General features: G+C 40.9%; 1 protein-coding gene across 15 annotated transcripts in view; it reads right to left on the bottom strand.

Moving 5' to 3' along the window:
- zmynd8 (zinc finger, MYND-type containing 8) overlaps nt 1-25,810 on the bottom strand; it is a 116,453-nt gene that overhangs the window by 28,667 nt on the left and 61,976 nt on the right. For 6 of the 15 annotated variants that reach the window (XM_041204531.1, XM_041204529.1, XM_041204526.1 and 3 more), the window contains exons 4-11: nt 19,565-19,783; nt 18,781-18,894; nt 17,418-17,510; nt 11,628-11,715; nt 7,270-7,340; nt 6,823-6,900; nt 4,311-4,426; nt 536-1,026 (exon numbers count right to left, since the gene is read on the bottom strand). In XM_041204531.1, coding sequence (XP_041060465.1) covers nt 536-1,026; nt 4,311-4,426; nt 6,823-6,900; nt 7,270-7,340; nt 11,628-11,715; nt 17,418-17,510; nt 18,781-18,894; nt 19,565-19,783 — 1,270 coding nt within the window. The remainder of the gene's footprint in view (nt 1-535; nt 1,027-4,310; nt 4,427-6,822; nt 6,901-7,269; nt 7,341-11,627; nt 11,716-17,417; nt 17,511-18,780; nt 18,895-19,564; nt 19,784-25,810) is intronic. The other 9 variants (XM_041204528.1, XM_041204537.1, XM_041204535.1 and 6 more) reach the window with 7 other exon arrangements.

The raw sequence follows: 25,810 nt of genomic DNA, 5'->3' as shown, positions 1-25,810 counted from the left end.
GCAGCAGACCCCACTACTTAAAAAGGTGACCTTTAGATGCTGGTGACACTGATAATCTCTAAAATACAATATTCGCCATTCAAATGAAAATGACAGGGAAAAAAAGTACTATTTAAAAGCCAAGAGCATCTATTTTTAAACCTTTTCACTTTGCCACAGCTGCACAAGCTCTCTGGAATGTCTAACACCAACCAGCATGAATTATTTCTGCCTCCCAATGATATCAGAGGGATGCAGTCACATGTATCTAAATTCACTATATGAATAACACCATTGTGGCTCTTTGTTCAGGTATCACCCCCTGCTCTATTCTAAACTTCTGCAAAGCTTCTTCAATGAAGGACAACCTAAAACAAGCTGTATTAAGCAAACAGAAGGAGCTATATAGAAATGAGCTTATGTCAATGAAATCCCTGTGCATACATTTTGTTGGGGCCAAAGCAATTAAACCCCTCCCATGGGGTTCTTTAACATATCTTCAGAATCCCTCCCCCACCTACTCAGCCAAAAAGATAGTCAAATTGAGGGATCATACCTGTACTCCTGTCAATGAAATCCATGGACTCCTCACTTGCACTGAAGTGACTGGAAGCTGCTTTCATACTCTTTTCTGCAGGTTCAGTTTCTAGATCAGAACCAGTGTGCACTGAAGAGTTTGTACTCATAGGCGAGCGGGGCATATCCGTTAGCGAAATTCTCCTACTGGGACCACTGATTAACATGGACTTGCTGAGAACTATTTTCGGCGATGCTGTCATATCAAAGTTTAATTTCATTTTCTCATATTTATCAGGTTTAGCAGTCCCTGCTGCTGGGTTCTGGGGATCTTTTAACATCTGGAATTGGTTGTTGGGAGTGTACGGTGACCGGAAAGGTGCATAATTGAATACCCCAAACTTTTTACGAATGTTCTCCACATAAACCTCCATTTCTTGCATTGCACTGTTGAAGATGCTTTTAGTCTTTTTTACAGAAAAAGGAATTTCCTTTGACATGAGGTAGCAGTTGTTTATTGGAACCCAAGCCCTGCATTTAGAACAGAAAATGTATTTATTAAAAATGTGAAATCAAAATATTTTGCTTTGCTTCAAGGACTAATGTTTTTCCTGTTATATTTCTGGCTTTCTTTTCAACTCCACCTCCAAATAACAAAAATAGCTTATTTATGAAAGTATACAGATGACCTCACAGATCACTATCAATATTTTCTTTGATTCAACTGCTCAAGTATAAGAGAAAACCCTGGGGACAAATCCTGGGAGCAATTGTAACATTTTCTCCCTCATCACACAAAGTTATGCTCAGCCATCACTCCTGTGCTCGCTGATCTACAATGACTCCCGGTCCCACGATGCCTCAATTTTAAAATTCTCATCCTTGTTTTCAAATCATCCCATGACTTTTCGCCTCCCCATCTCTGTAAACTCCCCAGCCCTAGAACACCCGGAGCTGCGCTCTTCCAATACTGGCCTCTTGCACATCCCCAACTTTCTTCACTCCATCATTGATGGCTATGCCTTCAGCTGCCCAGCTTCTATGCACTGGAATTTCCTCTCTAAATCTCTCCACCCTGCTACCACACTCTCTCCCCCGTTAAGGCACTCCTTACAGCCTAGCTACTTGACCAAGCTGTCAAAATATCTCATGCAGCTTGGTGTCAAATTTTATTTGATAATCCCAGCTGTGACAAGCCTGGGGATGTTTTACTTTATAAAAGGTGCTATAGTAATACAATTTTCTATTCCAATGACAGCAACAATGTAAGTTCTGGTCACAGCTACGCAGGTTGCAAAAGTACTAGGTAATAATACCAGTAACAAGACGGACCTGTTAAGAAAACTATCCCTCACGTGAGATGTTGAAGCAAGAACCTATTATTCATTTGGCAAGTTAGAAGGGACTGATGTCCTGGCCAAAACAGTCAGCCTTGTCTCAGTGATGCAACTCTTGATCCTAGTCAGAAGGTCATGGGTTCAAGCTGCACTCCACAAACTTGAGCACTTAATCTAGACTGGCATTTCGGTGCATTACCGAGGAAGTGTTGCACTATTAGTAGTGCTGCCTTCCATAGAAGATATGAAATTGAGACCCTGTTTGAGGTCTCTGGCTGACGTACAAAATCCCATGGTATGCCAACCGTGTTATGGTGTGACCAGCATATTATTGGGGTCAACTGACTTGCTAACAAGTTGAATTAACCCTTGATTATTTAAATATGGAGGGCAGGCTGCCGATTTGGGCACCCATCCACCACCAAACCACCCCCCACCGCCAATATTATGGGTGTGAGCTTGGGGATGTGCGGGAAGGTGGTAGGGTCGGCACCAGCCCTATGTGCCCCCACCCCACTGCCGAGGCATACAAAATCCAGTCCGTTAATTCTCTTTCTCCACAGACACAGCTGAGCCAGGAGAAACAGGTTTATTTGAGCTGCTTTTGGGACCTTGCTGTGCTCAATTGGCTGCTGCATTTCCCATGTTACAACAGTAACTAGAATTCAAAATAGCACCCTATTGGCTCTAAAGCGCTTTGGGACACTGAGGTTGTGAAAAATGCTAAATACATGCACGTCTTCCTTTATTTCAAAATTCTTGAATTAACCTCCACCTTTTAACTCCTATGTTAAAGGAGACAATGTAATCTTACTGGTCAATTCTAATTAAACATCCTGGCATAAAACTTTGATACATAAGTAGAGGCGACAGCAATTTAACAGGGAGGTGCAGCAACCACTTCTGTATAGTCACAAATATGGGGAGAACCACAGTGTCTGTTCCTACCCTCCTGTACATGAAAGGGTTTTCTAATATGAAACACCCCTTTATCTGATGGGCAAAGAACAATCTAATCTCACATTTGACAAATCTAAGTAAGCAAGCTGAATACCGTGACCATGTAAATACAAGGATTTGCCTTCTGTCTTTACTGAAAACAATGACATCTTGCTAGGTCACGGTTCTGAAAGCATCAAGTGCCCTTCCAAGTGACCCATAATGTGTGAACCTTGATGGTGAGTTTGCTTGTTCTTTTACTATGGAGGAGATATCATAGCCAAGTCGAGTTTAATCCTATCCTTGACAAACATACTTCTTTCGTTCATGGGATGTGGACGTTGCTTGCAAGGCCAGCATTTGTAGCCCATCCCTAATTGCCCTTGAGAGCGAGTAAGAGTCAACCACATTGCTCAGGATCTGGAGTCACATGTCAGCCAGACCAGGGGAGGATGGCAGATTTCCTTCCCTAAAAAGGACATTAGTGAACCAGTTGGGTTTTTACAACAATCAATGATAGTTTCATGGTCACCATTACTGAGATTAGTTTTCAATTCCAGATTTTATGAAATGAATTTAAATTCCACCAGCTGCCATGGTGGAATTTGAATTTGTGTCCCCAGGGCACAGACCTGGGCCTTTGACCGACTAATCCAATGACATTGCCACTATGCCACCCTCACTCCAATCCTATAACCAACAAGCAACTCCTGCTGGAAATCCACATCAGAAGCAGAAACCTTAGCCAATATTTCTTGTGCTTATTCCACAACTGCCAAGGTCAACTGTACTACCATCATCATCCTACAGCACAGACTGGGATTGAAGCTGGTAGTCCTTGCTACGTATGGCTCAGCTACTCAATCCCAGAAAACTGGGTTTTGTTTATAAATTGCAGTATAAGAATGCCATCAAATTTTTTAAAAAGCACCTGGCTACAGTTTTAAGTCAATACATTGACTTATGTTTTCGGAGTATAAAGCCAACAGCAACTCCTTAAATGGATGAGTTCTTGCCACTGTTACAATCAGCTACTTAGTATATTGGTACAATAATGATATAGCAAGAAGAAAGTTTAAAAAGTGCTTAAACAAATAGCTTGTGTGGTACCCTTAAATAAATCTGCTTCAATGGTTACCACCACAAGTGACAGTTCTGTAATTATTGGTATTTTACCAGAGTGCTGTGTTCTATGGTACTGCACAAATTTAGAACAAAACTCTATAAATTATACTCCTAGGCGTTATTCCTCCCGTTTTAAGTACAGTACAAATATTTCATAATCCTGAATTTACTGAAATCATGGATCAAACTGCTAACGTTAACAGATGCAGAAGCTTCAGATGAACATTTCACGGCATACACAGTGTTGCCTTCTGTAGCTTTCCACTACACAGAATCCAAATGCTATAAAAGTTTTAAGAAATGGGGACTCTGCCAAGGGAACCAGCTGAATCAGTGTTCTTTCCTATATAAATTGGTACATAGGAATCTTATTTAAAAAATATACAAATTACCATATAAAAGATTAATTCTCACCTGTCATGCTGTCCAAAGAACCGTGCATCAACCTGCCCATCCTTGTCCCTCAGGGCTTTTGCAGGCCAAAAGGGAAAGCCTTTAAGTTTAGCCCAGACAAGTGGGTGGGGGTTACTCTGTTATGTAAAAGAAGAAGCAGTGGGGTGAATCTATAAATCTTACAACACAAGAATGGAAGAACTATTTGAAGGTCTCTGCAGTGCTGAACATAAGAACAGAACAGGAGCGTTGCTAATGTTTCAATACAAACAATTCCAACTGAAACAGATCAAGAGCTGCAATTATTATGTAATACAAAAATATAACTCTTCAATGGAGTACAGTAGCACAAAATGTCTGTGCACTGTCAATGCCCATCTTAGAGTATGGATAGTATTTTGAAGAGCAACTCAATCAGTACACCCAGCAGTGTTTACAGAGGAGTTGTACTCTCATAGTGAGAGAGAACTGAATTATGGAGCCCTGTTGTTTTCAATCTACATTATTGCAACAAATAATCAACCTTAAAGAGCGGGGGATTGGAAATTAAGCAGAGTTAGCTTTTGCTTTGAAAATATAATTGGAATACTGAAAGTCAACTGCAAAACTCAATACTGTACTCTTTTTGTACTCAAGGTATTACATATCTTGAACACAAGGTGGCACTATATCATGAGGGGGATATAGTTTCTTCCTTTATAAGTTCAGTGGCACAGGGTAGCAGCGTTTCAATATGCAATTACCTTTTGCCTGAACAGCAGCAAGCCTACCCCACTAGACAAAAGACAAATGACTAAATTTACTGAAGATCATGATATGAACAAGATAATTGAAAGGCATAGTTAACAAGGAAACGAACAAACAATTTAAATTTCATGGAGGGCCAGCGACTAAAAAGTAAAAAATTCACAAGCATTGAGCGAAGTTAGGAATAGGAACATTTGAAGCGAAAAAAAGGATAACGGATATATATGGGGCAGAATCTTGTGCCGTTCCTGTTGAGAGTTTGGTGGGCCCGTAGATGGCCATCCCGCCTTTGCCGCCAATTAATGTCAACTTAAGGGCCCCATCCTGCCGCTGCTGGCTTCAACTCAATGGCGGACCTAGGGCTCACTGTGCAGGGGGAGACAGTGGCGTAATAGTAATGTCGCTGCACCAGTAAATCCAGCAACCCCGTCTAATGTTCTGCGAACGTGGACTCAAATCCCACCACAGCCGCTGGCGGAATTTAAATTAAGAGTCCAGTTAGCTCAGTTGGTTTGAAGGCTAGCATGTGGGTCAGATCAATGCCCAACAGCATAGAGTTCAATCCCCACTCAGGCTGCCGTAGACTCAGGACCTGCCTCCTTGCCTTGCCCCTATAAAAAAAACACCAAACACTTTGCTGTGGTTCAGCCAATAATCGCCATAAAATCCGCCTTCTGGAAAAGCACTCAACGAGAAAAAGATTGTTGAAAAATGCCCTGTGTGTGAATAACAGCAAATTGCCACAACACTGACTGTCATTCTCTCAGTATCCCTGAATCCAGTGAGGCACCTGGGGGGTAAAGAGACTCTGCTCAACTGGCACATGCTGCAAACCCACAAAATACAGGGGGCATGACGAGCAAACTCTGGCTTGGAATCGTTTATTTTGTTAATAAATATTCTAAGTGAACTTTTTAAAACCTCTAGAAACCCTGGTGGACGTATTAATTCTGAATTCAGTGCACACATCTCATAATAAATACAAATTGCAAAACCATTGTGATAGCACGACCAAATTTCCTTCGTGGAACTGGCCTGCCTGGCACACATCACCTGCCCTGTCATAACACATCTCAACAAGGCGCACCTTTAATCAGGGTGTTTACAGCTAGATTAAAAACTGGCAGTTCACATAAATTCAAAAGATTTTGACAGATTTCCATCTGTGGGAGCTCCAAGATCACACCCCTTGGAAGAGCAGGGAATCACTGACAGATACTTTCAAATTTCTGCACTTAACAGCATGTGTGCCAGGAGTTGCTGCCTGTTTCCCCAGTTGTAATGAAGGCAAAGGCTGATAGTTTCACTATTATAACCACAAAATCCTGATTAACATTCTATTCTGCTGTTGGAATTCAAACTGCGTGCCACATAATGCATTCTTTAAAGCCACAAGCTGTAATTGTTTTATATTCCTGAATCAATTAAGACTAACTATTCTTCAGAAAATCCACAGGCCAATTAGAGATCAGACTGCTTTGAAATGTAACTCCTGAAGTCAATTGACAGGCATGTTCAAATGCTGGGAAGTTGTTGGCTAGGTTGTGGACTTGATTGGCTCTTTTACTCCTAAAGCCAAAGTGCATTTGGTTGCATTTTCAAACACACATACCTGACGACTAAGGTGTAGCTCAATATTTTAGAGTCCTAATAGTCAAGATTCTTAATAACTTAGAAAACAAACAGGGAATTAAGCTAAAGCTCAAGTTATGTGACGACTGGACCATTAGTATTCAGCTACCATGAGGTTTGTCATTTACAATTTCATCAGGAAACTCCAACTTACACAAGGTTCGCAGAACCAGTTCTCTCTCTTCTGGCATGCTGCCAAGTAGCATTCTGGGCACACTTCAATCTCATTCATCTATTTATTTTAAAAAAAGTACATTAGTTACCTTAAAGAAAATCAGTAGTTTAAAGCTAAACTACAACAGACACAAAAAGAACTTTAAATACAAAAAATCTGAAATACAGAAAATGAGCAGTGTCTGAAAAGAGAAAGAAAGAGGGGACTGGATTCTTAATAAGAATCTAACGAAAAAGATGAACCTAACCTTTCTCTTTCAGACGCTGGGAGACCTGAATAATATGCCTAACCTTATTTTTATTTCCTGTTTAATATAGTATAGCTTTAATACAGAGTAACAGATCATTCTGCACTGCCTCAATAATGTAATAGAACCAGAAGTGCTGCTCTGTTAAGACACTATATAACTGTCCTGTTCATACTTACTTCATGCTCGCAGATTTTAATGATCACCTTTGCCGTTGCTGTTAGTTTGTGATTGGCTGCAAGACAAACATCTATTATTGACTTTAAAAACAGAACACTAGAGTATTAACATTTCATTCAATTACAGTGCGCATCTAACAACAACACTGTATGCACATTTCTACTAGTTTGCTTGGCTAAGAGGCAGCACGTTCATCTTTGAATCAGAAGGTTGCAGACTCAAGCTCCGACATTGAGCACAATCTACATGGACACTTCAGTGCAGGATTGAGAGAGTGCTACGTTGTCAGAAATGCCATCTTTCAGATGAGATCAAGGCCTCTTCTACCTATTCGGGTGAACATAAAAGATCCCGTGGCACGTTTTCAAAGATTAGCAAGAAGTTCTCAAAGTGTTTTCCCTTCTTATAGACTGCACTGTACTATCATTCCTCAGGCTAGTAGTGGTGAAGAGAGCCATAAAATGAAGCTTTTCAAAATTACATATGTAATAGATTAAAAATACACAGGACTAATCGCTTCCATAAAAGTACAGCTGGGTCTGGAAGCAAGCATGCAAATACTTGGCTGATTCATCCAAAATTCCTGACTTCAGTGACCACGTTTAAGATATCAGTGTCTATATGATTACTTCAGTCGCAATTTTATTGAACTGCCACTTTCAACCAAGGGAGAAGATTATAGTTCCTCATTAGCTTAGGTGAATTTATTTATCCTTTGAGTAGTCAAGTCATACAGGCCAATAAAATTCCATAATTTGATCCCCAATCTGTGCTGAGTTAGCTGTCCTCAGATGGGGTGGCAACAGGACACTATAATCAAACTGAACATTCCGGTGCAAAGAGGAGAAAAGAGTTTATATTCCCTCAATCATTAACCATTAATGACTAATTACTGCCACCTAGAAGGACAAGGGCAACAGGTGCATGGGAACACCACCACCTGCAACTTCCCCTCCAAGCCACACACCATCCTGACTTGGAACTATAACGCCATTCCTTCACTGTCGCTGGGTCCAAATCCTGGAACTCCCTCCCTAACAGCACTGCATACCTACACCACACAGACTGCAGCAGTTCAAGGCGGCAACTCACTGCCACCTTCTCAAGGGAAATTAGAGATGGGCAATAAAAATACTGGCCTAGTCAACGATGCCCACATCCTGTGAAAATTTTTTTTAAATGAACCCTTACTGGAAAGTGCATATGTGGAGATTGGTGAGCACAGAAATAGATAAAGCATATTATGCCTCTTGTAGTCAATTAATCTTTATTCAACTTTTGCTGACAAGAGCAGTGTTTATTGCCCATCTCTCACTGTCTTCGTGGCGCTGGTGGTGAGCTGCCTTCTTGAGCCGCTGATAGGCAGGGAGCTCTAGGATTTTGACTCTGATTCAGTGAAGAAATGGCAATATATGCGCAAATCAGGATGATGTACAGCTTGGAGGAGAACTTGGAAAAGGTTGTGTTCTCATGCTACTGTTGCCCTAGTTCTTCTAAGTGATGGAAGTCATGGGTTTTGGAAGCGCTGCAGAAGAAGCCTTGGTGAGCTGCTGCAGTAGATCTTGTAAGTAGTACACTGCACCAATGGAGGAAATGAATGCTTAAGCCAGTGGATGGGGTGCCGATCAAGCAGGCTGCTTTATACTGGATAGTGTGTAGTTTCAAGAATTGTTGGAGCAGCACCTGTCCAAACAAGTGAAGAGTATTCCATCACGCTCCTGATCTAATGACAAAGAAGAACATGCATTTTTGTTCCTTCTTGGCTATACAGAGTCTTTGGGAAATCAGGAGCTGGCACACTTGCACAGAATAGCCAGCCTCTGAATTGCTAGCCATAGCATTAGTGGCTGGTCCAGTTCTGTTTCTGATCAATAGTGAACTTGGTGCGGTCCCAATGAATTTTATTAAAAGTTTTTATCAAGGTTTAAAAACCTTCATGACACCTCATCCCGCCCGTGGATGAGGTTTCATGATAAATGCAAAGGTCGCCTGGGCTCTTCACCTGCCTGCCAACCTTAAGATTGGATGGACAGCTATGTTAAGTATTTTAATTGATATTTAATTGACCTTAATAGGCTTTTGATAGTTCAGCAGGCGCGCAGCCGACTCCAAGCACGTGCCTGCCGAACTGAAAGACAGAATGATGCGTGGTGACATCGGGATGCACGCCCAACATCACCGCAAGTCATTTTACGCGTCAAAGAGTAGAGCCCACTCCTGCACACCGACCCGAAGACTCTGGCCTAGGGTGTTGAGACTTAGTGATTGCAAGGACATCAAATGTCATGGAAGGGCTGGTTACGGACTCTATTGTTGAAGATGGTCATTACCTGTTGTGCACATTTCTTGCCACGTATCAACCAAAGCCTAGATGTTGGTTTCAAGTCTTGTTGTACACTGGCATAGACAACTTCATTAACTGAAGAACTGCAAGTGGAGCTGAACATTGCTTTTATTAGCAATCTGCCACATTTTTGACCTTATGATGGAGAGGTCATAATGACTCTCATCTCAGCTCTGGAATTCAGCTCCATATTTGGACCAAGGTAGAATTCTGAGCTGGAGCAGAGTGGTTCTGGCAGAACACAAACTGGGCGCTGAGCACACTATTGATGAATAAGTGCCATTTGATAGCACCGTTGATGACTTCTTCCATCACTTTGTTTATAATTTGGAGCAGGCTGATGGGATGATAATTGGCCATGATGGATTTGTCCTGCTTTTATGGACAGGGCATACTTGAACAATTTCCCATACTGTTGGGTAGACGCCAGTATTGTAGCTGTACTGGGATATGTTTTCTATAAGTACAGCTAGTCTGGAGCACAGGACTTTAGCACTACAGTTGAGATACTGTCAGGTCCATTTCTTTTGCTATGTCCAGAGCACTCAGCTATTTGTTGATGTCACATGGAGTGAACAAAATTGAAGGCTTGTATCTTTGACCTTAGGAACCGAAGTTCAAACATGAATAACTTGGTGAAATGTCAGAAGGTATTTTACAAGGAGTCAACTAAGCATGGAGAGGAAGGAAGAGCATTGAGCAGAGGAAATAAAGTGACTGTGCATCTGTCATCAAACAAAGTAGCCCATATTTTAAACCAACATAATACCCCTTCAGTCAAAGAACTATATTTATAACAGCAAGGGTAGACTTGCTGGTATCTCTCATGTGCCATCTGCAGTCCTTTATGAGCTCACTGGATAAATGTTCTAGATGTGCAAAACACCCAAAACATTCCAGGCAGAAGATCTCAGCTAGAGCAGCAGCAGGCACTAAACAACTAGCTTCAGTCTCACTTGGCAATGGAGGAAAAGGGAGTGGAGAGAAAACGAAACAGCAAATGTTCCACTCCTGGTCAATGTTCAGTTTTCCCTACTAGACAATAGCCGTGTATGGGCGGTGAGTGGGGACAAGATTGGGCTGAACGGCAATGCCTTACAGTGTTGAATAGCCTCATATTCACTGTCCATTCTCTGTAACTCAGAGGTCGCAGAGGGCTCCCAACACCAAAGAGAAAGAAAATAATCTGTAGCAGTCAATGAATGAACATTTCGAGTTTCGTTTCCCCTAAACCCACATAAGCAGAACTTACTCCTTTGGGCATGGACAGATGTTATACCTCAATGAGGCTGGAGTGGATAGGCTGCACACACAGTATCATAGGAGATGGTTGTTTTATCAACCAGCAACAAACTTTAGAGGCTGCACTTTCTAAGGAATACAATTAGGGGTCTATGAGATAAAGGTTTTATACAAATGCACATCAATACTCCCTTCAAGCCAGTATTTGGGAGTAAAACTCCACAATATTGGAGGAAATTGGACACAACATGTATATTCCCAAAACAATGGAGGGCAGGAAGTTTCCAGATGTGGTGTTCACCTCACATTTAAAAATCACATATTTAACCAACTGCAGGTTCCTGTTAAATGAAGGGATTTTCTGTAGCTGATTTTGTGATTATCTTCAGTTCCATTTGTGCAAATGCCATCAAAAGGCAAAGGGTCAAATCTTTTGAGTACATGTAACTGTGAACTTACAGAACTAAATTTACTTTATGATGCTGAACTTTGGTTAACATTACTGTAGTTTCTTTCAAACATTACAAAATGATTATTTGCTACAATCTATTCTAAAATAATACAAATTATGAACTATTAGAACAGACTACCAATCATGTAATTTAATACTAGGACTTAAGAATCAGGCCGTCCGTTTATTATAGGTGCCAATGGAGAACTGAAGACTAGAGTAGCTTTTAGCAGTACCCATTCCTCAAAATGTTGAGGAAATCACATTCCCCGAAACGTTAAGAGGAAATCACATTCCCAATAGCATATTATGATATTTACCACCGTTATATATGATGCAGTTGTGCAATATCCACTTGACATCAGCAAGGAAAGCCTCAGTGCAACCATACATCTTCTTCTTGACATTCTGAAAAAAAATACAGAAATACTCACTAGTGACAAATAAAATAATGAAGGAGAAAAGACTTGCATTTATATAGTACTTTTTCCACAGCCACCAGACATCTCAAAGCACTTTACAGGCAGTGAAGCACTTTTCAAGTGAAGTCACTGTTCTAGTGTAGGGAACCTGGCAGCCAATTTGTACACAGCAGACTCCCACAATCAGCAATGTGATAATGACCAGATAATCTGTCTGTGAGATGTTGATTGAGGGATAAATATTGACCAGGACACTAGAGATATCTCCCCTGCTCTTCTTCGAAATAGTGCCATGGGATCTTTTATATCCACCAGAGAAGGTAGATGGGGCCTCAGTTTAATATCTCAGCTGAAAGATGGTATCTCAGGTACTCCATCAGTATTGCACTGGAGCATCAGCCTAGATTTTTGTGCTCAAGCCCTGGAGTGGGGGTTAAACCTGGAACCTTGTGCCTCAGAGGCAAACGCATCATTCTGTATAATATGACCACCACCCTGGAAAAGTTCATATGACGTAGCCCGTCTTTGGTAAGGATGTTGATAGATTGAGCAGTTGATCAACAAGAGCATATTTCAAATGAGCTGGGGGATTTACTAGCTAAACAGTAAAAATTCAGACAGGTTGCTCAAGTTCTCAATTGAAGAATGAGGTAGCAGATGACAAGGCTGTGTCAAAAAAGTAATTTGTCTTAAGATTCTGCATTCTAGATGCCTTAAGAGATGCACAACAAAAGCTAGCCTTGCCAGTTCACTCACATCTAATAAGTGAATTTTTGAAATCTGTCACAGCTACATAAACTGTTAAGAATGAGCTTCATTCACACAAATCAAGACCCAATTTGTTTGTTTCTCACAAGGCAATTTGCTTGATGGAGATTGGATGCAAATATTCCAACATGCTGTGCTCTATTCCAGAAAGCTAGTTGGTGAAGGATAGAACTAGAACCAATTTTTTTTTTTACACATTTTTTTAAAAACATTTTACATTTATTTATACAGTTACAAATTGCAAACATACGCTTCCTAACCCTAATCACCACAGTTTTAGGCTGTATCTACTTATGGGGGCTTAAGTAAACTCCCAGTTAATGCCCACCACCTGCATACAATTAAGCACAATATACAATTAAACTCAATTAATATAGAATTAACATACTAGGTAAAGACAAAAATAATCCAAGTTTGAGAGAAGCCTGGTATGCGACCTGTGATTGATGAGCAATATTTGAGAACTTTAATGAAACAAAAAGCAGCCCAGTTCGTTTATAGTGAGATTTTTTATTTCAATCGCTCAGGAATTTTTTTCAGTTCTTACTGGTCAAGAATCCAGGATGTAGATGGTCAGGGAGAATTTGATTCTACAGTACAAAACTCAACAAAAACTTCCTTAATTCTTCACACATGGGATAGAGGAGCAAAGGGATCTCGGGATATAGATTCAGAAATTATTAAATGTAGCAACACAGACATAAAAGATCCAAACTAAGTAATGGAGTAAATTTCTGGAGGGATGGAATTGAGACGTTTTCTTTAAGTGTTTGAACTTTGGTTACACACACTTAAAATACTACATACATTTCTGTTCTCCATATTACCAAAAGGATTTACATGTATTGAAGAAGGTGCAAAAAGATAATGTCAGAATGGAGATTATAACCATCAGGAAAGATTAAACTACCTGGGGCTCTTGTCCATATAAGAGAAGGTCAATGAGGTCTTTAAAATTATAAAAGGAGTTTAATAAGCTGGGTGTAGAGAAGATGTTTCCACTTGTGGGAGAGTTCAAAATTTGGGGTCATAAATATAATCAAAGAAAGACTTGCATTTATATAGCACCTAGCTATATAACATATATAATAAAAAAGCAGAATATTCTTTTAAAAGGCATGGAACTTATAAATCTTCATGTTTAGAGAGACTTGCATGTGCTTGTACAAGGAACAAAGTTAGCATGCAGGTACAGGAAGCAATTAGGAAGGCAAATGGCATGTTGGCCTTTATTGCAAGGTGAGTATGAGAATAAAGGAGTCTTGCTACAATTGGGCAGAGCTTTGATGAGGCCACACCCGACAGCTCTTCAGGTATGTGTGCAGCTTTGGTCTCTATATTTAAGGAAGGGATATGCTTGCATTAAAGGCAGTACACAAAGATTCACTAGATTGGTCCCTGGGATGAGGGGGTTGTTCTATGATGAGAAGCTGGATGAATTGGGCCTTTGTTTCAGGTGCAAAGGAAGCAAGCTCCAACAACTCATCGACACCAATGCCTATCCAGGACCCTCCGCGCCTGCCTGTTCCTCTGTCCCCATCCAGTCTTCCAATCCCAGCTCCGGCCGTGTATTCACTATACCCCCTGACCTTCCCCCCTCCGATGCTGAACGTTCAGTGCTCAGCAAAGGACTTAGTTCTCATACCCTAGCGCCCTCATCTCAGTGAATTTCGGGCTCGGCACAATGCTAAACTCTTCTTCCGCTGCCTTCGTCTCCGTGCGCACTTCTTTGGACAGGAGTCCTCTCCCCGTTCAACCACCACTACTCTCCTCTGTCTGCCTGAACTTGTTCTCTCAATGAATAATTTCTCCTTAAACTCCTCTCACTTCATCCAAATAAAAGATGTGGCTATGGGTACCTGCAAGGGCCCCAGCTATGCCTGTCTCTTTATGTAGTATGTGGAACATTAGTTATTCCAGTCCTACTCTGGCCCCCTCCCACAACTCTTTCTCCGGTACATCGATGATTACTTCGGTGCTGCTTCACGTTCTCGTCTGGACCTGGAAAAATTTATTAATTTTGCTTCCAATTTCCACCCCTCCATCATTTTCACATGGTCCATCTCTGACACTTCCCTTCCTTGACCTCTCTATCTCAATTTCTGGTGATAGACTGTCCACCAATATTCATTACAAGCCTACCGACTCCCACAGCTACCTCGACTACAGCTCCTCACGCCCCGCTTCCTATAAGGACTCCATCCCATTCTCTCAGTTCCTTCGCCTCCGTCGCATCGGTTCTGATGATGCCACTTTCAAAAACAGTTCCTCTGACATGTCTTCCTTCTTCTTTAACCGAGGATTTCCACCCACGTGTCCGGCCCATCTCCCGCGCATCCCCCTTCAAATCTTCCTCTCCCTCCCAGAACCATGATAGGATCCCCCTTGTCCTCACTTATCACACCACCAGCCTCTGCATTCAAAGGATCATCTTCCGCCATTTCCGCCAACTCCAGCATGATGCCACCACCAAACACATATTCCCTCCACCCCCCCCCCCCCCCAAGACGGCATTCCGCAGGGATCGTTCCCTCTGGGACACCCTGGTCCATTCCTCCATCACCCCCTACACCTTAACCCCCTCTCACAGCACCTTCCCATGCAACTGCAGAAGGTGCAACACCTGCCCCTTCACTTCCCCTCTCCTCACCGTCCAAGGGCCCAAACACTCCTTTCAAGTGAAGTAGCATTTCACTTGCACTTCCCTCAATTAAGTCTACTGCGTTCGGTGCTCCCAATGAGGTTTCCTCTACATTGGAGAGGCCAAACGCAGACCGCGTGACCGCGTGACCGCTTTGCAGAACACCTTCGGTCTGTCCGCAAGCATGACCCAGACCTCCCTGTCGCTTGCCATTTCAACACTCCACCCTGCTCTCGTGCCCACATGTCTGTCCTTGGCCTGCTGCATTGTTCCAGTGAAGCTCAACACAAACTGGAGGAACAGCACCTCATCTTCCGACTAGGCACTTTACAGCCTTCTGGACTGAATATTAATTCAACAATTTTAGGTCATGAACTCTCTCCTCCATCTCCACCCCCTTTCCAATCCCCCTTTTTTCCAATAATTTATATAGATTTTTTCTTTTCCCACCTATTTCTATTATTTTTAAAATGTATTTCCATCCATTGTTTTATCTCTACCTTTTAACCTATTTCGATCCCTTCCCCCCACCCCACCCCCACTAGAGCTATCTGTACCTTGCTCGTCCTACTTTCTACCCTTAATGTCACCTATTAGCACATTTCTTAGATAAGATCACCACCTTCAACACCTCTTTGTCCTTTTGTCTATGACACCTTTTGGCAATCTCCACCTTTCACTGGCCCTCTATCCAGCTCTACTTATCCCAACTACCCCCCTCACCTTAAACCAGCTTATATTTCACCTAAACAAAAACAGAATTACCTGGAAAAACTCAGCAGGTCTGGCAGCATCGGCGGAGAAGAAAAGAGTTGACGTTTCGAGTCCTCATGACCCTTCGACAGAACTTGCGTGCGAGTCCAAGAAAGAGTTGAAATATAAGCTGGTTTAAGGTGTGTGTGTGGGGGGCGGAGAGATAGAGAGACAAAGAGGTGGGGGGGGGGGGGGTGGTTGTAGGGACAAACATCCATTCTTAATTAGCACATTCGTTTAGATAATATCACCAACTTTAATTTTAACACCTATGTGTTCTATTGTACTATTGTCGTTGACATCTTGTGATGATCTGCTTCTATCACTGCTTGTTTGTCCCTACAACCACACACCCCCCTCCACCTCTTTGTCTCTCTATCTCTCCGCCCCCCACACACACACCTTAAACCAGCTTATATTTCAACTCTTTCTTGGACTCGCACGCAAGTTCTGTCGAAGGGTCATGAGGACTCGAAACGTCAACTCTTTTCTTCTCCGCCGATGCTGCCAGACCTGCTGAGTTTTTCCAGGTAATTCTGTTTTTGTTTTATATTTCACCTCTTTTCTATTTTTCCGTAGTTCTGTTGAAGAGTCATGCAGATTCGAAATATTAACTGTGTTCCTCTCCGCAGATGCTGTCAGACCTGAGTTTTTCCAGGTATTTTTGTTTTTGGATGCTGGAAATCCAAAACACAGTTTTTTGCTTTTATCTGAATTGGGCCTATGTTGTCTGCAGTTTAGAAGAATACGATGTGATCTCATTGAGAGGTACAAGAATTTGAAGGGCTTTGCCAGGGTAGAAACTAAGAGGTTGTTTTCACTGGCTAGGCAATATAAAACACAGAAGCACAGATAAAGGGGACTATTGTTTAGGACTGAGATGAGGAGAAATTGCATCATTCAGGGGATTGTGAATCTTTGGAATTCTGTACCCCAGGGTTGTGAATGCTCTATCATTGAAAATATTTAAGACTGAGATGGACAGATTTTTGGTCTCTCAGGGACTCAAGGGATATCGGGAGCAGGTAGGAAATTAGAGTTGAAGCCTAAGGTCAGCCAAAAAGATTTCATCAAATGCTACTATAAAGCGGAACTAAAACAGATGTATCGAATCAAAAAGTTTCAAATTTCATATGAAAATTAAAAATCAGTAAATGCTGAAAATAAAAACCCATAACATTAGGACACCCGGCCTTGTCAGGATGATGATTGCTCAAGCTTATGATTGCTGCCATGCTTATTAAAGTATGTTGTTATACTCAAACCCTGCCACTTGATGGCACCAGACAGACAGAAACAAACTAAATTGTTAAAAACAAAATATTTCAAAAGGTGCAAAATTTTGAAGCAGGATTGGGATTTTAGATAAAACCTGCATGAACTTTAAACATAAAATGGGGAAAAAGGGAAAGTGGGTCAATTAGACAAAAAGGAGGTATAAGCAATACAGGAGAACGAGGACACAGGCAAGAGAGCTACCCTCCAATGGCAACACAAACCAAAGGAGTCTCACACTCCAGACCTACCTTTTCTAGTGTGCAAATGTCCATTGGATGAAAGATGTATTCAGCATAATCAGGATGTTGTTCCAATGAAACTGGCTTCTGGAAGGGTTCAGTCTGTTAAAAAGGCAGCACAGCATTTTAAGGAGCTAATACAGGAATACTCAGTAATGAAATAAATGTTTAGATAAAATTTGAAAAAAGATACAGGTTTCAGTTTCCATTAAACGCAAGATTTTGATTTTGTGTTCAGATTAAAAACTCCACAATTAAGGCAAATGATTAGTCATGGCATGACAAATCTCACAAATTACTACATTTAACACAGCCTGCTGTCAAGTAGTGCAATGTTGTAAATGGATCGGCATAACAGTTAATAATTGTCCTCACAAGAATTGAAAGTTCCCTCACATAAAGGTAGGATGATGGAAACAGTATTAGTGCACAATGCTGAGTATCATGGAGCAGGGTTGTTTTTAAAAAATTTTATGTTCCCTGAGCCACATGCAATGAATGATGCCAAACAATTAATGCAACATCTCCCATTAGAATCCAAGAGTAAGACAAGAAATACAAATAAAATTGCAGTGGAGAATCTTGGATGGATGATTCATGGTGACTCCTTAAGAGATCAACTGACAAAGACACTGACAGGAGCCTTGGAGCTGGCCACGTTCCCATTCTCTTGATCAGAGGCACAGAAAAGGGTTTAACAAAAACAAAACTGTCGGACACAATTGAGAAAAAAGGGAAACAAAGAATCGCCCAAAGATATCACTGATCTCTGAAAACATGGTACTTCTCTCAGCTTCCATTTGTAGCTTCTTGCGCGAGGAAGAAGCAGAGAGACATTTTTAACTTCACAACAGAATGAGGAAAATGGATCACTTCTGCCACCACAGACAGCTGGAAATGGAGCCATTAAACTAACCATGAAGAGAGGCACACAGAGGTAGCAGATTTTCATGCAAGTATACTGTTGCTTCATGAAGGCATACTAAATATTAAAGTGCCTTGTGTTTTGAGTGATTGGCAATTCTGACTACGCATGAATTGATCAAGCATTCTGATCATGTAGCTGCTGCAGTTTTTGACTTTTGAAATTTTTTGTATTTGACTATCAACAGAAATGCGCAGAGTTGCTTCAATTTGGCTCAATTCCTAATAAATGTAAGATGCAGCATAATTCATAATATGTAGCTGTAGAAGTTAACTTTTTCCACACATTGGATTTCCTCCCTCACTGTAGTGTGGAGAGTCATCTCACTGCCACTGAAGTGCCTCAGCTAATGAACTCAGCTCAGCTGACATCAGCAGTGTGTCACATGGGAAAATCACAAGGGAGAAACAACAGAGAGGAATTCGCAGCATTGCCATTTCTACTTACTCCTGGCTGCTTCATCTTCTGTAGTGCAAATTTCAGCAGATAAGACAACTGATCTATAGTGAGCATGGTCATAGCTTTACTCTGAGTCTCAATACATTCAGCGACTGTGATTTTCTGTGAAGCAAACAGATTTAAAATAATTTTAAAAACCAAATCTGCTTACATTGAATTTTCTGGGTACAAACTTCAAATCAGCTGCAGAACCATCTCAGCAGAATGAGAACACGTCACACTGGTCGAATGCAGCCTTCCAGGAAGCGCAATATTAATCTTCAGACAGACGTTCTTTTTATTCATGAACTGCACAACGGTCTGAATGGCAAGGATACCAAACAAGGCCAAAGCCAGCAGGTTTAACACCAAAAATCGCATTAACCCTTTGAAAAACTTCTTGAATTATGTATTTTCCAACTTCTAAAGCTGCTGATTATTAAAGTACAATTAAAGAAATTAATAAAACTACAAAACCTGCAGCTTAGGAAAAGTAAATTAGAGAATGCTTTGAATAAAATTCTACCTTTATTGCTCAAAGGGTTAATGACGTACATATGTTTTAAAAGGTTATAGAACGCTAATCTTCGAAACTCAGTCAGTTCCCTGTATCCATACCAGTTTGTGTTATTGATGAACCTTACCCCAGGAATAGTGGCTTCATGCGTCTTTTAACCAGATTTATAACATATAATCAATATAAAAATCCCACTTTTTTTTTTAATAAAAGAATGAATTTGAACAAATTCATGCCCATTTCTCTCACCAGAGTTTTAACTATCTTTTACCATACCTCACATTCTGGACAGAACCAGTCCCCTTCCGGTTCAGCGTTCAGTTTTAAACACTTTGCATGGTAGACACGAGGACAGAGCTCGCAGCACAGAACCTGGCCCTCCCGGTGGCACACCCAGCAATAGAAGTCATTTCGACCATCCTGTGGTACAACATGAAGAAGGTCTTTGGTGAATGGCTGCTTCATAGAAGCAAAGGGACCACGTCTAAGTGTCAACTGAAATGGCAGGCAAGAGAAACAGGCTTGGTTTCAAAATGGGATGATCAGCAATTGTTAGGGTGCAAAAAAAATACCAGTTCTGTTAGGCTTCTCATCCCAAACACCAGATGGTTAAGGATGCAACAGTAACAACTGTCTACTGACACAAGGTTGCCAGAATAGTATAAGATATTCAAGAGATGACAAATTAGTGACAAGCTTGTTTTTTTTCAAAAAAGAAGCAAGTCGCATAAAATTCAGTGATTCAGGCAATTGTGCTCTATACTTCCAAGACATGCATTTAACTTTCCATACATTAGTCTTGCAAGACAAAAGATTACAAAATAGAAAAAAGTATTAAAAGTTACTGATATTTGCACTATTAAGACAGAGGGAAAAAAAGCACAGAAGGCAATGTCCAATTGTATTTATTAATTTTAATATTCAGGAAAACTTGAAGAAAAAAAATTGCAGATTTTTTTTGTGAAAATGTAACAGAAACCCTTCCATCTGAATAAGCAATTTGATACCTAACAAGTACCGGTATTCTAATTACACTACATCAAGGTTAAGACATGTCACATCTACTGCATTTAACAATACTAAAAATATTTAAACCAACTAGATTTACTTAGCAATACTGTACCAATATTATCAGTGCATTCTAACATGTACGTTCTATGCAACATTACTTAAGTCCTCTCATCAGCAGTTATCAAAGCTACTTCCATTTTGTTTTTTTTTAAGAAACAGGTTTGCTGGTGCTCTCCATAGAAAACACCTGGTCTTCAAATGCATTTAAATTATGATTCCCCCTTTTTCAGTTTTTGTTCATCTGCAGCCAACCATTACTACACATACTACTAACCCCATTCAATTTAGGTAGGGCTCAATGAGCTGTCAGTCAGATTCACCGAGGCTCACAATTATTCTGGCATTTTAACAGAAATAATAAGTCAATATTGATCAAGTAAATATTCATAAGACGACCTAGCACCAAAATAGGGTATTTGAAAAACTTTGTTCAAAAGTCACAACAGTAGATTAAATGAGATTATCCCAGAAGCTAGGGAGATCTTGTGGTTCATTGTTAGCACCCATACCTCTGGGACAGAAGATACGGATTCAAGTCCTGCTCTGGGACTTGATAGCACCATGGAAGGTGCGTGCATCACATGGCCAAACAGGTCCATTATCCGCCTGTAAGTCCTTCCAATATGTCTGATAGTAGGCATTCAAGAGCAGGAGAATTTCCTGGTCAGCCATACTGCAGAAGCCAAACGCAAACAACTGCAGTAACCTGTCAAGCATAAATTATGGACCAACCCAATGGAAGCCCATAGTCACCAATGTCCTTTTGGGGCATGGTACCTGAAGAAGAGGATCCTGAAAGCCAGTTCCAACCTCTAACTTGCTGTTGTCTTTGCTCCCCACTACATACTCGCTACCTCAAACTCCACTTCTATCCTCCCTCATACTCTCTGAGGCCAATCCACAACTTAGGCATTTGACTTGATCCAGGGCTGAGCTTCCAACTCTATATCCTCTCCATGACCTCCTACCTCATCTGTAATAGTGCCTGTCCCTGACTCAGTACATCTACTTTTGAAATACTCACCCATGCCCATATCACCCCGAGGCTCGACTGTTCCAATGCTCTCCTGGAACAAAGTCCTGCCCATCGCTCTTGTACTCACTAACCTACATTAGTTCCTGGCCCAGCCATGCCTCGAAATGACAACTTTCATCTATTGCTGAAAAAGGAGTCATTTCTTGTCGAAGTTTTACATCTTGCATTCTTCAGAACAATCTGCAAGAATACCAAATGCAAAGGGGATAACAATTTATGTCGCATGAGAAGAGAGTGCTGATTGGCTGGCATGTGGGGGCTGATTGGTGGAGGTACTGCCATGGAGAATGCACCAGTTGGTGATGAATGACAGTTAACTGCCAAGCATTATTTGAAATTTAAACCAGGCAGCTTGACTCTGATAGGGCAATGCCTTGACCAGAGGAATGAGCTCATGAATGGTTATCACCTATTTTGTTCAGCTGAAACAGGCGCAACATATGTACACATTCTTCAGGGCCCGGTGTATTAATATGTGTAGCTTTCAGTACATGCAAATGCATCACACTGCAAGCCTGACTGACCATCTTAAACTGGTTGTCAGTGTAATTCATAGCACATTGGATATTTGCTAAATAGTCCTCAATCACAGAATCACATCCAATGTTGGACACTGTGTTTTGAGTTTTGCAAGCACGGGCTGGTTGGATATGGTCTGTACTTGCCCATTGCAAACAGTGGAAGGGACACGCTGTTTGATATGATCAGCCAGTTATTGGGGCATACAGCCTACATACCTAGCATCACACTGGCAGTAAAACTCATACCACATTACTCATTCGTATGATAGGCAGGACGTCTTTTTGGCTTGACAACACTCTCATGCGGTATAAATTGTTCCCTTTGCATCTGGTATTCTTGCGAATTGTCCTGATGAGTACAAGACGAAAAGCTTTGACAAAAAATATATATTTTTTCAACAATACTCAAGTTCTGTACTACCAAATGATAAGTTTCACCTATGTTTAAATCCCTCCATGGTCTCACTCCTCCCATGAAGAAGTTTGCACTCCTCCAATTCGGGCCCCTTGTGGTAGTTGGTTTCTTTCGCACCACCATTGGGATTTCCATCATAAACCTAGCTGCCTCTCTCTTATCCTTAAAATCTGCCTCATTGCCCAAGTTTTCAGTCACTCTCTAATATCTCATGTGCTAAGTGCCAAATTTTGTCTGGTAATGCTCCTGTGAAGCACTTTGGACTGTTTTGCTACATTAAAGGCACTATATAAATTCAAGTTGGTGTTGCTAACCTCAGAACGCACTTATGCAGTCTAAAGACATCACAAGCTATAATGTTTTGAAGTTGGCTCATTTGCCTTATTCAGCTTATCAATTGGAAGAGATATTCCATTTCCACAATAGATGGACCCTGACATGTCCTGGCACTTATTCTTTCTTTGGCATTCAAAGATGTTACCCCAATTAGCTGAGACCTTTCCAATCATCTGGCAGGCGTACATCAGACACCTTCCAACAACGGAGTTGCAATCATGGTATTCTAGTCATGACACACTGCCATACAGCATTCTGACTTGACATATCTAATGCTACTGCCTCAAGTTTTGGCAATTACTGAAGACAAGGACTTGGACTCAGTGTGATGCACAAGGTTTACAGCCCAGGTACACAGCACTAATCTGTTATATAGCTTAACAATTTGAGGTGGTTGCTCAAGTTGAATGGAAGACAAGAGTATTCAAATTTAATTCCAGGCAAATTTTCACAAATTAAAAAAAAACCGTACCAGAACTCAAGATTATTTAACTTTCTTTCCCCCAGGTTATAATCATCTCCACAAATCCTCCTCAGGTGCAGCCATGGTCAAAAGCAAATTATTTTCATCTCCCATCCCTACCCACAATGAACTTATAAGTTGAAGTGTAGAAGTGCCTTATATTGTTAGAGGTTCTGAGCTTTACTGTACTCAGCTGGTGGTGCTAATGTGCTCGAAAACAATATCCAATGTATAAATCCAAAAACAAAATCACTGAAGTATGAGGAATATTAAATATCCAATTAAAAGTAACTTCCAGGAAACACAATTGTGGGTGGCAAAAAGATCAGCTCACTGGAGTGTTTTGAAATACAAAACAGGCCTGGTTTCCCAATTGTCATCATTTTAACACCAGCTGCGTTAGAATAATCAAATTGGAGAACATAGGCTTAACTTTCTTTTGGAGAGCAGGGGAGAGTTAAAGGAACAGAAGAAGAGGAAAGAAAAAGGATAGGAAAACTAACAGCAAGATTTTTTTGATTAGATGTATAATTATCCTATAGTCTGTCTCAGTTACAAAAGCAACAGAAAAAAAATTGCTGTTTAAGGCTTAATTAAAACTAGATTTAGTCCAATTTTTTTTTAAATTACCTTATATTGGCTGCAATAAACCACATGTTGTATTTTCCCCAAATTCCCTCTCAGACTCAAAAAGGCAAAGTCCCACATTGGCCTTATTAAGGACATTGAAATAATTTGGCTGCATTTCACGTTTTTTTGTCCAAAAAAAATGTTCATGTTATGTAGTGATCAAAAGGAAGATAACAGCCTGCATAAAGAAGTAACCTTCCCCAGCACATGAAGAGAGGTTGAAAGTGTGCAAGTGAAGGTGACAATTCTTATACATGGCTTCCAGAGTAGGAAAACACCCAAAGAGCAGGTGCATAGGAAGCATTCTGGGGGAAATGCAAGGCAAAGAGGGGAATTCAATTCAAAAAGGGGCTAAGGATTTAATGCCGATTAGTGATTCCTGGTCGGGGGCGGGGGGGGATGCAGCTTATTTTCAGCAAATACACGAGTGCTCATCTTTAAAATAGTAAAATAGTGTCTACCTATGGCAACACAAGTTTGGACAGAGTAGACATGAGGCAATATGCATTAAAAGTTTACGTTGAGTGGGGCCAAAGCGTAGAAATAATGTTAATACTGCAGATGCTCATATTTTTCTTGGAAAAGGATTGATTCCAAAACTTGACTAGATTGAGCCTGGAAGTCATTATTCAGGCATGAGCCCAGATTATCTAAACCAATACATACAAATTCGCAATCTAAAATTCAAACACAGCATAAGGATGTATTGAAATCACACAGAGACCTTAGCTGGGCTTTTCTGCTTCCCTATTCCCATGTCAACATTTTTCCATCCAATAAAACAAATGGATGAAAAAAATCACAGGTGGGCAAGTGGGAAACCAAAAAACACATCTGTTATTCCCCCCACCCCCCACTCAAAATTATGGCTATAGGTTTAAGTGAATCTTGAAGTTTTAGCTGAGTTCATTATGCAACACCTGTGATCTGCCAGGAGTTTTAGGTCATATCGCAACCAGTTTTTAAAACCATCTCAGAGACAGATCATTCTGACCTTATGGTTTATGCAGAGTGTTTAGGCAACATATCCATGCAGGAATGCCAACAAGGACAAAATCTCCCCGTAAAATCACAGTTCCTTCGTCTCAAGGGAACGCTGAAGTCTGCTGCTGTCCGAGGTGAATCATGGAGATAGGCTCGCAGATTGTTGGTGGCAGTAGGTCAGTCTTCAGGTCGTATAAACCAGGTGTATTGTGCCAAACTTCTATCATATGCAGAGTGTTTAGTGTCAGGGTGTTTAATAGCAGCTTCCATTGTTAGTGACTACCAGAGTTCTAACATGACCAGCAGCAAGATGAGCGATGACAGTCATAAGCGCCGGCTGCTGGCTGTCTCTCTCGTCAAGTGCCAACTTCTGGAACTCCAGACCCTGGGCTCTGTGACAAGGTCTTAATCTACAAGCAAACTTGACAAAACACAAGTTCCTAATTTTCTAAGATTTCAGCCCCTTTGATTAAAAAAAACCCTGTCTCAGCAAATTCCATGCATCAATCCCAGCGTCCAGACAGAGTAAACTGTCCAGTAAACTTGTCAAACTTCTCCCAAAACTAACTTTAAGAGTGACTCCCAGACAGAGTTGAACAAAGATCCACAAGCAGATTGGGAACAAACTGAGAAATTAATTCCATTGAAGAGTTGGGGAGACAGAGGAGAGAGAGTGATGCTAGGGAGGGTGACAGGAGCTGGTGACAGGGTGGAGTGCGGGGGGGGGGGCGGGGGGGGAGTGTTTTTAAATAAAGTTGGAATGAAACTTTATAAACAAATCAGCATCCGTTTCCCTCAAATTGCAAAATCAGGCGCAGATATTAACAAAAAAAGTTTAACAAATACTTAAAGAAATCTGAAAATATTCTAGTTCAGTTTCTTCCTTTTATTTGATTTATGATAATGCGATTTTCTTTTGACCTCTAATTCCTAGTAAACTGTCTACTGCGATTCTGCAATCACTTCAGATTTCTCAACATGGTAACTTTCTTTGCTTTGATCACTTCTTTCAAACCGATGACTGTTCTCATTTCTTTCACAGCATTGATTCCTTTCAAATAGATCT

The sequence above is a fragment of the Carcharodon carcharias genome, chromosome 14 (assembly GCF_017639515.1).
Source record: "Carcharodon carcharias isolate sCarCar2 chromosome 14, sCarCar2.pri, whole genome shotgun sequence".
Classification (NCBI taxonomy): domain Eukaryota; kingdom Metazoa; phylum Chordata; class Chondrichthyes; order Lamniformes; family Lamnidae; genus Carcharodon; species Carcharodon carcharias.
Note: the sequence above shows the minus strand (reverse complement) of the source record. Positions and strands in the feature narration are given on the sequence as shown.